The sequence below is a fragment of the Eulemur rufifrons genome, chromosome 19 (assembly GCF_041146395.1).
Source record: "Eulemur rufifrons isolate Redbay chromosome 19, OSU_ERuf_1, whole genome shotgun sequence".
In the NCBI taxonomy this organism is placed as follows: Eukaryota; Metazoa; Chordata; class Mammalia; order Primates; family Lemuridae; genus Eulemur; species Eulemur rufifrons.
In genome coordinates, this window is record NC_091001.1 from 60942874 (window position 1) to 60956835 (window position 13962).

Consider the following 13962-nt stretch of genomic DNA (forward strand, 5'->3'; position numbering starts at 1 on the left):
ATTAAAATATGTAATTATTACATTACATATCAAGTATTTACAATTTATTAAGTAGGATTCACAGTTAAAAACAGAAAATTAATCTTGCTAGGACATGCTCAAAATTTTTAGCTTAACAATCAGAAATTTAGTATTGTTTTGGTCAGTGGTTATTAAGGGAATATTCCCTTTATATTAATAAGAGCATTTCTAAGAAAATTTTATTTCAAGTTTGTGTTAAATGGTTTATGAAGGGGTATGCATACTACTATAACCTTCTTTAAAATCTGAAAATGGGTACTGCAATTCTCAAGAGTTAAAAAGACTGCCCGTAGCTGCACTGATATAATGTCTATTACTCTGTGACAGACTACTCTGTAAACAATTTTAACAGAAAATGTACTATAAAGCGTGACCATAGTTTTTATAAGCACAACTCACCGGTGGTCACTTAAAAATACAACACTTTTCAGGAATTTACTAATTATTCCAAAAGTAAACAGGAACTTTTTATTTAACAAAATTCTATCCCCCATCCTATTTTTCCTTAATTCTTTCTTATAGCTTCATATTCTCTTAAGAAACCAAAGAACCAAATTCCTAAAAGTGGGATGGGAGGAACAACAAGAAAGGTAACTCACTTTTTCTTTACAGAATCTAATCCATAGGTCCCTGCTGATGTGTAATAGCCACATACAGTTTTCACATTAATTGTTTCCTTCATTGTCTCACCACACTGCTGTATTAAACCATCCTGTAAATATAAATAAGCACTGGAAAGGCCCATTTCACATGGGAAAAATTAGCTCTCATATGTGCTTTTACACATTAAAAAGTAAAAAAAAAAAAAGAAGAAAGAAAAGAAAGAAAACTCATTAAGTGCAGCAAGCCTAAGTTGTTTTGTTTTTTTTTTTTTTTTACAAGTCCAATAAAAATACTGAAAAAAATTCAGCTAAATACCTGGAATTTAAAAATGGAAAAGGGGAGGGTAAGCAGTAAGGTAGAGATGAATATGGCTATTCCCTTTCTTTTCTAATCTTCCCCAGACCTTTGCAAATTTCTTTAGCAGCATTTTGCCTATTCTTTTTAAGAACTCTTTACACAGTTAGCTAACCATGTGATGGACAAGTAAATAATATGTATTATCAGAAAATGTTTATTAAAGTTTAAAACACCTATCAAATCTAAGAGAATCACCTAAGAAAAATATATTATTAAACAACTTAGTCTAAAATGTTAATATGGAAGGTTTTAAATGAATTAACTTTAATATATGAAATTGTCACTTTTCATTCAAATTCTAAAATTTATTCACCATGTGAGTACATTATTAAGTTAAAGAGTTAGTAAATCATAAAAATAATGCAGAAAGTGAATTTAGAACAAAACCAAAAGGACCAGAGTTAGGAAATAAAGAATATTTATTAGAAATGAGTATTGAAAGATTGAAACATTAATAAAAATGAAATGATCTCAGCCAAAGATATTTAGCAAGCTATTCACTAATAAATTCAAATAAATCAGTACATAAATGCCACATAAAAGGAAATAACTTTTTTTAAAGATTAAAATAAAACATTAACTCCATTAGAATTTTCAACTTACCTGGAAGTCATTCTAGACTCCTCCCCTTTCCTCTTAACATCTTGTCTGTCACCAAGTCCAATGGATTATCCCTGCTTAATCTCTCTGGTATTCATTTTTTCCCTCCATACTTATTGCTATTACCCTAATTTAGGCCCTCACTTGGACTACTGCAATAGGTTTTTGTCTTTAATGCTGTACTCATCTTTCCTTCCATCCATCCTTCACGTTGTTCCTGAAGTACAAAAAACATAACTTTGTCTTTCCCCTGATTAAAATCTTCCAAAGGTACTTACATGTAAAGGCTAAACTTCTTAGCAATACGTAGAGACTTTCATGATCTGGTTTCTGCGTCTCTCTCTTCAATCCTCTGTTTATGCTAGAGCCATGTTCCTCTTAGATTCTCTAATCCTCCACTGTTTCACATCTCTAGGTCTTAGTTTACTGTTTCCTCTACCTGAAAAGTTCTTCCTTCCCCTCTCTTCATACATTGTAAGATAAGCAGACTTCAACTTTCAAGACTCAATTTGGAAACATAAATTTCCTCTGTGACACCATCAGACTGAACTAACCACTCCCTTCCTTATGCATCTACTAAATTCTACAGGATGTTTATTATCATACCTGTAATATTGGACAGCTCTTACTTTATGTTTGGGTATGTGTATCAACCCTCTTTCTCCCACTACACACACACACACACACACACACACACACGCACAAACATACACAGAGTACTGTGTGCTCTTTGAAGGCAGGGACTACATCTTAATTTACCTTTGGATTTCTATGCCTAGTTTGACACATTGCTCAATACACTTCTGTTAAATGAACAAATCTATTATTCTACCAGTAGATTAAAATACATACGTGGTTTACACATAATTATTTCATAATTAATAAAGTTTATATACATAGTAGGCACACAATACTTTTTGAACCCATGAACCAAATCAATTAGTAATCATAAGCCATCTGCTAAGTAGTCATTAATGAATAGAAATTTGTAAATGAACTTAGGGGAGTAAATATTTTCCACATTATAGTTATATTAAGATATCTACACAGAAACAGCTTGCATTCATTATACACAGACATCATGACTCCCTCGGTTGTAATAAATTGCTTTTGGTTAAGCATTTTAAATGATTTATGACAAATGGCATATTTATACATTTCATTTTTGTTTTAAAAATTGTAAAAAAGCTAAGCTTTATTTTTGTTTTTGGAATAGATACTTTGCAACAGAAATACCACTGTGATCCTTTCTTTGAATAATGTGCATACTTACCAGCTGCAGCATACAAGCTGCTGCCAAAATGGCAATAACTCGACTGGGCTTTATTAAGACATCATCTCGATACAGTGAACCAAACGCAACTTGCAGTGCTGAAAGCAAAGGTACACATTTGGAATGAAATAACAACTATATCTATTAAGAGTATTACAAAAATAGCATTGACTGTCTTCACAAACAAAGACATTTGTCTGAATCTCTTATGTACACAAAAGGACAAGAGATGTATCACTAATTAAAATGCTAGCAATGTTTAACTGGGTGTAGTGGCACATGCTTGGTCGGGAGGCTGAGGTGGGAGGATCGTCTGAGCCCAGGACTTTGAGGCTGCAGTGAGCTATGATCTCACCACTGTACTCCAGCCTGGGTGACAAGCAAGACCCTGCCTCTTCAAAAAAATAAAATAAAATGCTAGTAATGGTTACTAACAGTGTTAATTCAGTAACCATGTTGTAAATTTCTATTTATTCTAACAAATCTAGCTGCATTCTTCTAACATTTAGTCCTGACATTAGTTAGTGGTCAGAATTAAGACACCCTTGGAGGAAGTTTTGTAAGATACTCCTGAGTAGACCTATCATTAAGTACAAATACAGACTCAGCAATAATCATAACACAACGGCTTTCCGTGCTTTGCCACTGGGGAATGTGGTACAGCTCCTGGTCCTGTCCATTCCACACTCAATGCCCAGCCCCACAGAAATGTATGCCTGTCCATCCTACTCTCCACTGCCACTCTCAGGAATGTCCCACAGGGTTTGCTTGGTAAATATTCTTTTTTTTTCTTTTTCTTAAAGCTGTTGGAACTGTGTGTGCATATGTGTGAGTAAATATTCTGTTTTTCTTTGCCTACATGTTGGCCACTGGTTACTTCCACGTGGGCTATCAATGAGGGGAGCAGAAAGAGCACTGGAATAGGAATTAGGAGAGCCATAATCTGATGAGGCACCCTAAACTGCTCTGAGATCCAAATTAAGTCCCTCAAATCCTCTGGGCCTCAGCTTCCTCAACTAAGGATTAAAACAACACTGATTACATGATTCATATCTTTACTGTTCCCAGAAAAGATCTTCATAGGCAAGGAATAATCAATGAGTATTATTTACCAGATTTTCAATGCAATTAAGAAAAAAATAGTCATACTTTTCCTTCCTTCACCCTACGTCCCCTATATTCCAAGCAGAAATATTTACAAAGATAAGTAAATAGTGATAAGGCCCACATGACTAAACAGATTAGGGATAGGAAGAACAGGACTGATAAACTATGAAGTAAATCATTATAAAATATCACTTTGGGATGTTAAAAGCTTTTTTCTAGACTACAAGGTTAGGATATTTATTTTCTACCAAAAGAATAAAAAGACTATGTTTTATGACTTTTACATAATAATTACAGTTGTGATTACCTTCTATGTCAATATTCTGGTCAGGAATCTCCAGTTCAATAATATTCATGCCGGATTCTTTCCAAGAACCACTGAACATACTAGAAAAGTAGCCAGACTTAAAAAAAAAAAGAAAAAAAAAAAAAGTCAATGATTATCAGTACTTTCTGTGTATTCCAAATTATCTTTCCAATTCTAACTATTTTATCAAAACTAATCCATTATTTTATTTCAAGAGAAAAAGAATTGCCAAATATGTCTACAGGAGAACAGAAATTAAGATAAGGATACTATTAGGTTTATCAAAATATACTTTCAGGCCGGCGCGTTGGCTCACGCCTGTAATCCTAGCACTCTGGGAGGCCAAGGTGGGCGGATCGTTTGAACTCAGGAGTTTAGTTCGAGACCAGCCTGAGCAAGAGCGAGAACCCGTCTCTACTAAAAAACAAAAAACAGAAAGAAATTAGATGGACAACTAAAAATATATAGAAAAAGTTAGCTGGGCACGGTGGCACATGCCTGTAGTCCCAGCTACTCGGGAGGCTGAGGCAGAAGGATTGCTTGAGCCCGGGAGTTGGAGGTTGCTATGAGCTAGGCTGATGCCACGGCACTCTAGCCTGGGCAACAGAGTGAGACTCTGTCTCAAAAAAAAAAAAAAAAAAATAATAATAATAATAATTCCCAAAGAAATTAGGGAAAATTTAAAATTTAGTTTACTCTCATAAGAAAATTCCAGAACGGACCTGAATTCTTAGAAAAGTACTAGAAGTCTTTAGTTATCTTCCTGATTACACCCCCTATAATTAAAATTACTTTGAAATAGATCAAATATTAACTATTTTAAAAATTTCACTGACTACTTAGTACATAGGCACTATGAATATAGCAAGAAACTACGTTTCTGTCCTCAGGAAGCTTATATTTTAGCATGTGACTTGAACTACAAGCAACCTAGTTTCCATGAGAGGTAAAGTTTTAACAGAGGCATTCTCACCCTCAGGTTCCCAAGATTAATTCAGAGATCAAAAAGAAATGATATTGACCATTTTATTATCTCAAACTTAAAACCAATATTCTAATATTCTCAGGGGTACATACTTCAAGCCAAAGTAAATTCATTAAAAAATAAATTTTAAAACATAATGATTAAAGAGTTAGGGGGGGAAATTCCTTTTCAAATGTTTTTGCTGAAAATTTTTATACTACATTGTCTTACCAGTAATTTTTCTCAAACTGTAAAGAGGGAAAACATAAGTTCTCAAGGGTAAGAACTGTTCATTGTTTTATTCCGATTGCCTAGAACAATGCCCAGCACATAGATCTGACGAAGGAATGAATAGAGTATTTGAGCCATTAGAGTAACATTTTACTCTATTTTGAAAGCTCTGAATCTTCAAAATGGGGTGGCAGGTAGTAATATATTCAGCATAGAAACTGAATAGGTATACTGACTAAATGACTTGGTCTATAGACGTTTTTGGTCTTGTCTTTAACTGGATTTTCCAGGAGAGAAGGAAGAGTATGTGTGTTACGAACTTTCCATTCACATTCAACCTGAACTACCAAAGCAACGTTTCAGATGAATTTATCTAATTTAAATAATCATTTACGAAATAGACAAATTTAGCAATCCTAACTCTAATGTTAAACATTTTTCCCCTTTTATCAACAGAAGGCACCAAAATAAGTACCTTATTAAAGTAATGACAAAGAAGTAACATTAGACTAGTATGATGCTGAAATCTCAAAATCTATTTCTAGGCCAAACTAAGTTTTCACTAACAGCATTTGCCATTTTTCTACTAAAACACTTTATCAAATGAGAGGAGTTAAAACAACTACTGAAAAAGATTACTCTGAAATGCAATGAAGAAGAGCAAGACTTAAGAGTTTAGACGACTACCCTGATTATTCAAATAGAAAAATAAAATGCTTACTTGACATAAATATATTTTGTGTAAGTTCCACTCTTCTCCTAGAGCACAAATCTTAATGTCACTGTTTTCACCATTCAAAAATAGTGTTTGATAAATATATTTGGATGTACTCTTTAATTTTTTCCTGTTGAAAGAAATGTGAAAGTTACATATATATAAAACTAAATGTTTTACTGATTTTGCACACATTTTAAAATGTTCCTCTTGTTCAATTTCTATTAAATAGTCAACTTACCCATTGTGTAAAAGGATAAGGGGATATTATATACTCAAATTTTTCATGTACCTGAGAGTACATAAGAAACTACTAACAGTGGTTATCCCCGGGGTGCTCTATTCACAGGAGAGATGCCAGTAGATAGAGAGGGGTTGTATGGAGGGAGACCTTTCACTATATATACCTGTTAGCAATCTTGAAATTAATTTAATCATATATTCAATAAATTAGGAAGATAAATCAGCACAGTGGTTTTTACCGATTTCCTTGTTTAGAAACCAGCACTATAGAGGATCTCAATTGCAATAATCTGCCATGCACCTAGAAAATGTCGAAGAGTAAAAATTACTACCCCAGTAATTTTTTAAATAACTTTATTTATTTAATCTTATTTTGGTAGCACAAACTATTTTTAAACTAGTTAAAATGATTTTCCCCCACTGAACAAATGGTTTGCAGCCTTAGATCAAAGGTTTTCAAAACCATGCTCAAGGAAGAAGCATATTTGGGGCCACCAAGGAGAGCTGAGGGATGAGCTCTGGGCATCTCACCTAACTTCAATCAGAGCAGCACCACCTATTTGTAAACATATGAGATTTCTGTATAAGATTTAATTTAAAGAATTGAATTTTTTAAAAAAGTTTAAAAATCACTGCTCAAGATGATCTAGTAAATAAGAAAAGGCCATAGGTGGAGACTGATCAATATCTTTTAAATTGCTGACCAATTCTGACAGCTTTCCTAGTAGATAAAATTTTTAAATCTCTTTTTAAAAATGAAGTAATTGCTTCTGATGGTGTAGTGAACCAGTGTATTTAACAACTCTTCTCAAAAGATAATAAAAATAGCACACACTTGGGTTTGAAACCCAGCTCCCCCACCGCTCAGTTACCCAGCTGTAAAAAGAGGATATTGATATTATCCACTTCATTGGTTATGGTGAGAAATAAATGAGAGAATGTATTAATAGTTTCTACTTCCTGACGGCAGAAAGAGCGTATGTTTGCTTCTCATCTCTCCCCAAATTACATTAAAGATTAAGAGTATGAAAAGGGGCCGGGCGCGGTGGCTCACGCCTGTAATCCTAGCACTCTGGGAGGCCGAGGTGGGCGGATCGTTTGCACTCAGGAGTTCGAGACCAGCCTGAGCAAGAGCGAGACCCCACCTCTACTAAAAATAGAAAGAAATTATATGGACAGCTAAAAATATATATAGAAAAAATTAGCCGGGCATGGTGGCGCATGCCTGTAGTCCCAGCTACTCGGGAGGCTGAGACAGGAGGATCGCTTGAGCTCAGGAGTTTGAGGTTGCTGTGAGCTAGTCTGACGCCACGGCACTCACTCTAGCCCGGGCAACAGAGTGAGACTCTGTCTCAAAAAAAAAAAAAAAAAAAAGAGTATGAAAAGGAGTAAGGCCACAACAGCAAAAAGCTGAGGGTGGGCTCATTACCTGATGACTGACAGATCTGGAAGTTAGAAAAGAAACTGGAATGAAAAAGAGCAGTGATAGCCACAGCCCAAAATATATTAAGGGATAGGATGGAGGTTAAGTGTATCTGCCCTTCAGAACCCTGAGGGGTGGGGTAGGGTGGGGAGGGGAGAGGAAGGATGATGTCTCAGGGAAACAAAAGGCAGAAGTGAGAAGCGGGGCAGACATGGGGAAACTTGTTCCCCTAATGGCCTCCGTCACTCTCTATGAACAGAGAGTACAGAAAACCAGAGTTTAGATATCCAGGCAAAAAGATTCCAAGGCTCTTCTAGAAAGAAATAAAACAAACCTACCAGGTAGATCTAAGGCTTTAGTGTAAGTGTTGCTGCCCCAGACAAAGCAAAACTCATTGTAGCATTTGAGGAATCTGTAGCCTGTTAAGTCCTAACTCATTTATCCTAAGTCATGGTTCCCAAACCGTGTGCCAAAGCACCTGGAGCACCACAGCAAACTCAGAGAGGCATGTTTAATATTTTAAATTTGAAGGAAACACAGCAACATCTTTCAAATATCATTCAATCTACTACTAAGTTGTTTGGCTCTCACTATGAGGTATTTCTTTTGGACTAGGGGTACCAAGAAAAAAATTACTAAGACACTAAGGGCACTGCAATCAAGAAAGCTTGGGAATCTGCTCTAAAACAAAGCAGCCCCACCCATAACCAATTTAGTAGTCAAACTCTCTACTCAAAGAGGTATATTGGAAATAGATCTATTCGCTCAATTAAAACACACATAACTCACACATCAGTTATTCATCCTTAAATATAAGTGGACAACCCAAGAATCATTCAACATGAGGAAAATTAGGAGAATTAAAGACCAAAGAGAGAAACTGGCTCCAGAAGAAACATATAACTCAGGCAAACGAACTTTAAAAACAAACAAACCCTTTCATTCATATACCTAGAAATATGAGATTATTACATTTATCAATATAAAGAGGATGCTAAGATCAAAGTTTACTCAGAGCAAGAAAAAGCTTTTTAGAGACTAAAAATATGGTTACTGAAATTTAAAAAAGATGAAAAAGTTAAGGATATTTTCCAGAACATAAAGCAAAAAGATCTAGAAAGGAAAAAAGAAAAGAGACAGAGATATAATCTAAGAAAGCCAAAATCCTGTTAAGAGGGTGATACAGTTTGGATATTTGTCCCCTCTAAATCTCATGCTGAAATTTGATGCCCAATGTTGGAGGTGGAGGTGTTTGGGCCATGGGGGCAAGGTCCCTCACAAACATGGCCTTGGTGCCACCCTTGTGGTAATGAGTTCTCACTCTATTAGTTCTCCCAAGATTTCATTGTTAAAAAGAGCCTGCACCTCCCCCACCCGCGTGTCATGTGACACGCCTGCTCCTCCCTCCACCTTCCAACATGATTGGAAGCTTCCTGAGGTCCTTACCAGAAGCAGATGCTGGTGCCATGCTTCTTGTACGGCCTACAGAACTGTGAGCCAAATAAACCTCTTTTCTTTATGTATTATCCAGCCACAGCCAATCATGCCTGTAATCTCAGCACTTTAAGAAGTCGAGGCGTGAGGATCACTTAAGGCCAGAAATTGAGACCAGCCTGAGCTACATAGCAAGACCCCCATCTCTACAAAAAAAAAAAAAAAAAATTACCTAGGTGTGGTGATACATGCTTGTAGTTCCAGCTACTTCGGAGGCTGGGGTGGGAGGATTGCTTAAGCCTAGGAGTTTGAGGTTAGAGTGACCTATGATGACGCCACTGCCCTCATGCCTGGGCCACAGAGTGAGATCTCTCAAAAAAAACAAACAAGCCCAGCTTCACATATTCCTTTATACCAACACAAAGGGACTAAGACCAAGGGGTCCCAGAAAGAGAAAATAAAGATAAACAAGAGAGAGGAAATTATGGAAGAAATTAATGAAAGAAAATTTCCGCAAACTAAGGTAGTATATGAGTCTCCAGATTGTCAGGATCCAACAACTACCAAGGCCATTAAAAGACCTATACTTAAGCACATTCTACTTGAATTTCAAAATATCAAAGAAAAAATTTCAAACATTCCAGAGGAAAAAAAACCCAGTCACCTAAAAAGAAAAGATAATGAGACAAAGATCAAATTTTTCATCAATGCTGTAGGCCTGAAGACAATGAAGTAGTTATCATCAAAGATATGAAGAAAAGTTACTTTGGGTTAGATTTCTACATCCAAAGGATGAATAAAGTGAGAGACTAAATTTTATTTAGATATGAATAAATTATCCCCCTTTTGCACCCTTTCTTGGGAAAACACTTGAGAATATTCCCCTTAAAATGAGTGAGAAAGAAAAATATACAGCCTACACAAAATAGTGGATCCAATCCCAGAGACAGGGTGAAAGTCAGTCCCAGGATAAGAGCAGACATTCATACTGGAACAGGAGGACAGAGGGAGGTCTAGGGTTTAGAAGAGAAAATTTCCAGGCAAATATGTTTCAAAAGATAAAAAAAATCTAAAGATATGATAAGGGAATATTAACGTTTGTCAATGGGGTAGGGGGAGGCAGTTAAAAACTCCAGGACAATAAAAAAAAAAATACAAAAAAGGCACTGTCCAAATAAGATATAAACAAAAAAAGGGGATGACTTTAAGCACTTGATAGAATGTAAGATTTCACTTTTCTATGAGCTTAGAAAATTTCTCCCTTCAAACAGACAAGGGGTTATGACATTAGATCCATGAAGTATGATTTATAATCCTAGCACACTACTTGACTTTGCAGGAAACAATATTTACATAGTTATAAGAAATACTGTTTACTAGATTTCAATTTTTAGAGACAATCCATGGACAAAACACTCAAGATCTGGTTGTAGAACAAATGTGAGTTTTAACAGTCTTGTCAATGTAAAAGTAAAACAAGCAGTTGACAAAAAGTATGAGGTAGAAGGCGGGCCTGGAAGCTAAAGCTTTTCATGGGGCTGTTCGTTGAAGTGGGAGAGCATAGCAGATCACCTTAGGAAGTGTATCGAGGCCAACACACAGAATTCCAGGTCTTAATAATTTCTTACACCCTTTATCTGCACTGGGCTGAATAACCCAGCATTTTCCACTAATAAACACATACTAAATTCTGATATGCATTTTCTGATAAAAGTTTCCTTTAAAAATTTTCCATTCCAGCCAGGTGCAGTGGCTCACACCTGTAATCCTAGCACTGTGGGAGGCTGAGGGAGGAGGATTGCTTGAGCTCAGGAGTTCGAGATCAGCCTGAGCAAGAGTGAGACCCCATCTCTACCAAAAAGAAAAAAAAATTAAAAAAATTTTTTTTCCATTCCAGTCACGTAGTCTAGGAGTTGGTAAACTTTTTCTGTAAAGGTCTAGATAAGTAATTATCTTCAGCTTTGTGAGCCAAATGGCCTCCACACAATTTTATCAGCATCCTAGAAGGCAGTTTCCTGCTTGCCAGTCTCAGCCTACCACACAAGCAAACTTTTTCACCACCTTATGGGCTACACCCGCACCTTTGCCAACATCTGAATCTTAGGCGTGGGGTGGGCACCTATTCCAAATTTGTTCCTTCCTTAGCCTTAGACTTTGTGACTATTCCCTATATTTTCTAATTCTGCATATTTTAGGGAGTTCTTTACCTTAGTGTTTTGCCCTTAGTAGTTAATTCCCTGTTCCTGGTTAACAATGTTTATATTAAATTTTTCCTGTTTACTGTGTGGTTTCTCTCCTTCAAATGGGTCCTGACATGTATTTCAATAATTACATTAAATATAAGTGGTCTAAATACTAATTAAAAGGCCAAGATTGTCCTATTGGATAGAAAAAGACCCAACTATATGCTGTTTACATGATACTTTAAATATAAAGACAGGTAAAACGTGAAAGGATGGAAAAAGATATACCACTCCAACATTTATCAAAAGAAGTGGTAGTGCCTATATTACCAGGGATAAAGAAGAATGGACATTTTGTAATGATAAAGGGGCCTATTCATCAAGGAGATAAAATATTTACTGAGTGCTTATATGCTAGGCACTGTGTATTGTGTTCATTCTCATATCTGTCAAACCCTTTAAGTCAGATATTTAGTATCTTCAATCTACATATGGAGTTATAAGGCTATTCAGTGAAGAATACAGACAAAAAACTCAAAATTTGAGCCCTTAAAACTGACCCTTCAAAAAGGTTACTGAACAGTATTCACAGTAGGCGTCCATTTTGGTAAATATATACAAACAGGCCGGGCGCGGTGGCTCACGCCTGTAATCCTAGCACTCTGGGAGGCCAAGGCGGGTGGATTGCTCAAGGTCAGGAGTTCGAGACCAGCCTGAGTGAGACCCCGTCTCTACTAAAAATAGAAAGACATTATATGGACAACTAAAAATCTATATATAGAAAAAATTAGCCGGGCATAGTGGCGCGTGCCTGTAGTCCCAGCTACTCGGGAGGCTGAGGCAGTAGGATCGCTTAAGCCCAGGAGTCTGAGGTTGCTGTGAGCTAAGCTGACGCCACGGCACTCACTCTAGCCTGGGTAACAAAGTGAGACTCTGTCTCAACAACAACAACAACAAAAAAATAAATAATATATATATATATATATACACACACACACACACATTCACACATAAAACTGTATAAAAGTTTTTATAAACCAAACCGTTAACAATTTTTATCTATCATACTTTTTTAAATAAATAGGTAACACTTATGTAGCAAAAAATTTTGAACCGTTTTTCTAAAGTTTCACTTAAAAAATTATACCTGTGACCCAACCAATGACCTTTAAAAACAAAAACAGAACCAAATTGTGTATGTGAAAATATATTCTACTCATAAACTACATTCTTGATCACAAGCAAATATTCCATTTTCAACTCTTCCAAAAAAAGGTTAAGCAAGCTGCAGCTCAGCCTTACATACAGTATACCCTACAGTCAACTACTTCAACTACTATGGACTTTGAAAGACTTTCTTCCTAGTTAGGAACAAATGTGCTCTGCTGATAAACTTCACCTTTACAGTTAAGAACGCGTGTGTGCAATTATTTCCCCTCCAGTGAGTGGACGACAATAGGGGTACCCATCTCAGAGACTAAATTTAGTCTCTGTACAATTTAAGGCAACCGGATGCAAAACAACTTATTCTGCGGCTACCCACTCAGAGAGGGCAAAGGTGTAACAAGGAAGGCCAGCCAGCAGGTCCGTCTCTAAAGTTTAATGAGAGGCAAGCCAGAGCTTGGCGTTTCTGTTTCATCTTGGGGCTCTAACGCTACCCTGGCAGCGTCTGTAGTTTATAACGCAGAACACCGGGCGTCTCCCAAGGCGCTCGCCAATCCGCCCCGCATCGGTGGTCTCCCACCTTTACCCTGTCAAGAGCATGTCGCGTCTTCACAGGCTGGGGAGCACCGCACTCCGCAAGCGCACCGGGCGCCGACTTGTACCCAGGCCCAACAGGTGAGGGTGCGGGGCAGCGCGGGCTCGTCCCCTCACGTACCTTCGAGGGGTATTGAGGAGCCGCTGCTGTTCGTCCCCTTCCTCCTCCTCCTCGTCGTCTGTCTCAGATTCAGGGTGACAGTAGCAGAAGGCCCCGCTGCTCCGCTTGCGCTTGCGGCTGCCGGGGCAGTAACAGAAGCCATGGCCTGCCGCGTCGCCTCCAGTCTCGGGCCTCTGGGCCGAGCCCCCCGCCCCGGAACCCTGCTCCTGCGGGGCTTGGGCTCGCCCCGGCTGGCGCAGCACTCGGCTGCTTAGCGAGCCCATGGGCCACGGCTCCCCAGGACTTCAGGGAGAATACCTCAAGGAGCTCAGAGTAAAAGGTCTCCCGCCATGGCCCGGCCGCTGCCACCGCCCGCCTCCCCCAGCCCAGGTGCCTACACCGCCACCGTCTCACGCACAGCCCCAACCGCTACAGCCGACGCTGCCGCCTGCCTCCTCCGCCCCGCCCGGCGCGTCTAGTCGCGCGGCGCGCCTGGGCCGCAGGACCCCACCCCCTGGCTTTCGCAACAAAGCGCGGGCCGGAAGGCGCATGCGCGCGGCGAGCCTCCGGAAGGCGCAGGGAACAGCGAGCGTGCGTGACTGGTGAAGTCTGCGCAGAACCCGGCGTGCGTGAGCTGGAGGTT

At 38.2% G+C, this 13962-nt stretch overlaps 1 protein-coding gene across 1 annotated transcript in view; it reads right to left on the reverse strand.

Moving 5' to 3' along the window:
- GMCL1 (germ cell-less 1, spermatogenesis associated) overlaps positions 1-13716 on the reverse strand; it is a 48838-nt gene extending 35122 nt beyond the window's left edge. Inside the window, exons 1-5 of the mRNA XM_069494402.1 lie at positions 13341-13716; positions 6185-6308; positions 4269-4365; positions 2855-2952; positions 621-733 (exon numbers count right to left, since the gene is read on the reverse strand). Coding sequence (XP_069350503.1) covers positions 621-733; positions 2855-2952; positions 4269-4365; positions 6185-6308; positions 13341-13603 — 695 coding nt within the window. The 5' untranslated portion in view covers positions 13604-13716. The remainder of the gene's footprint in view (positions 1-620; positions 734-2854; positions 2953-4268; positions 4366-6184; positions 6309-13340) is intronic.
- Positions 13717-13962: the final 246 nt, after the last annotated feature.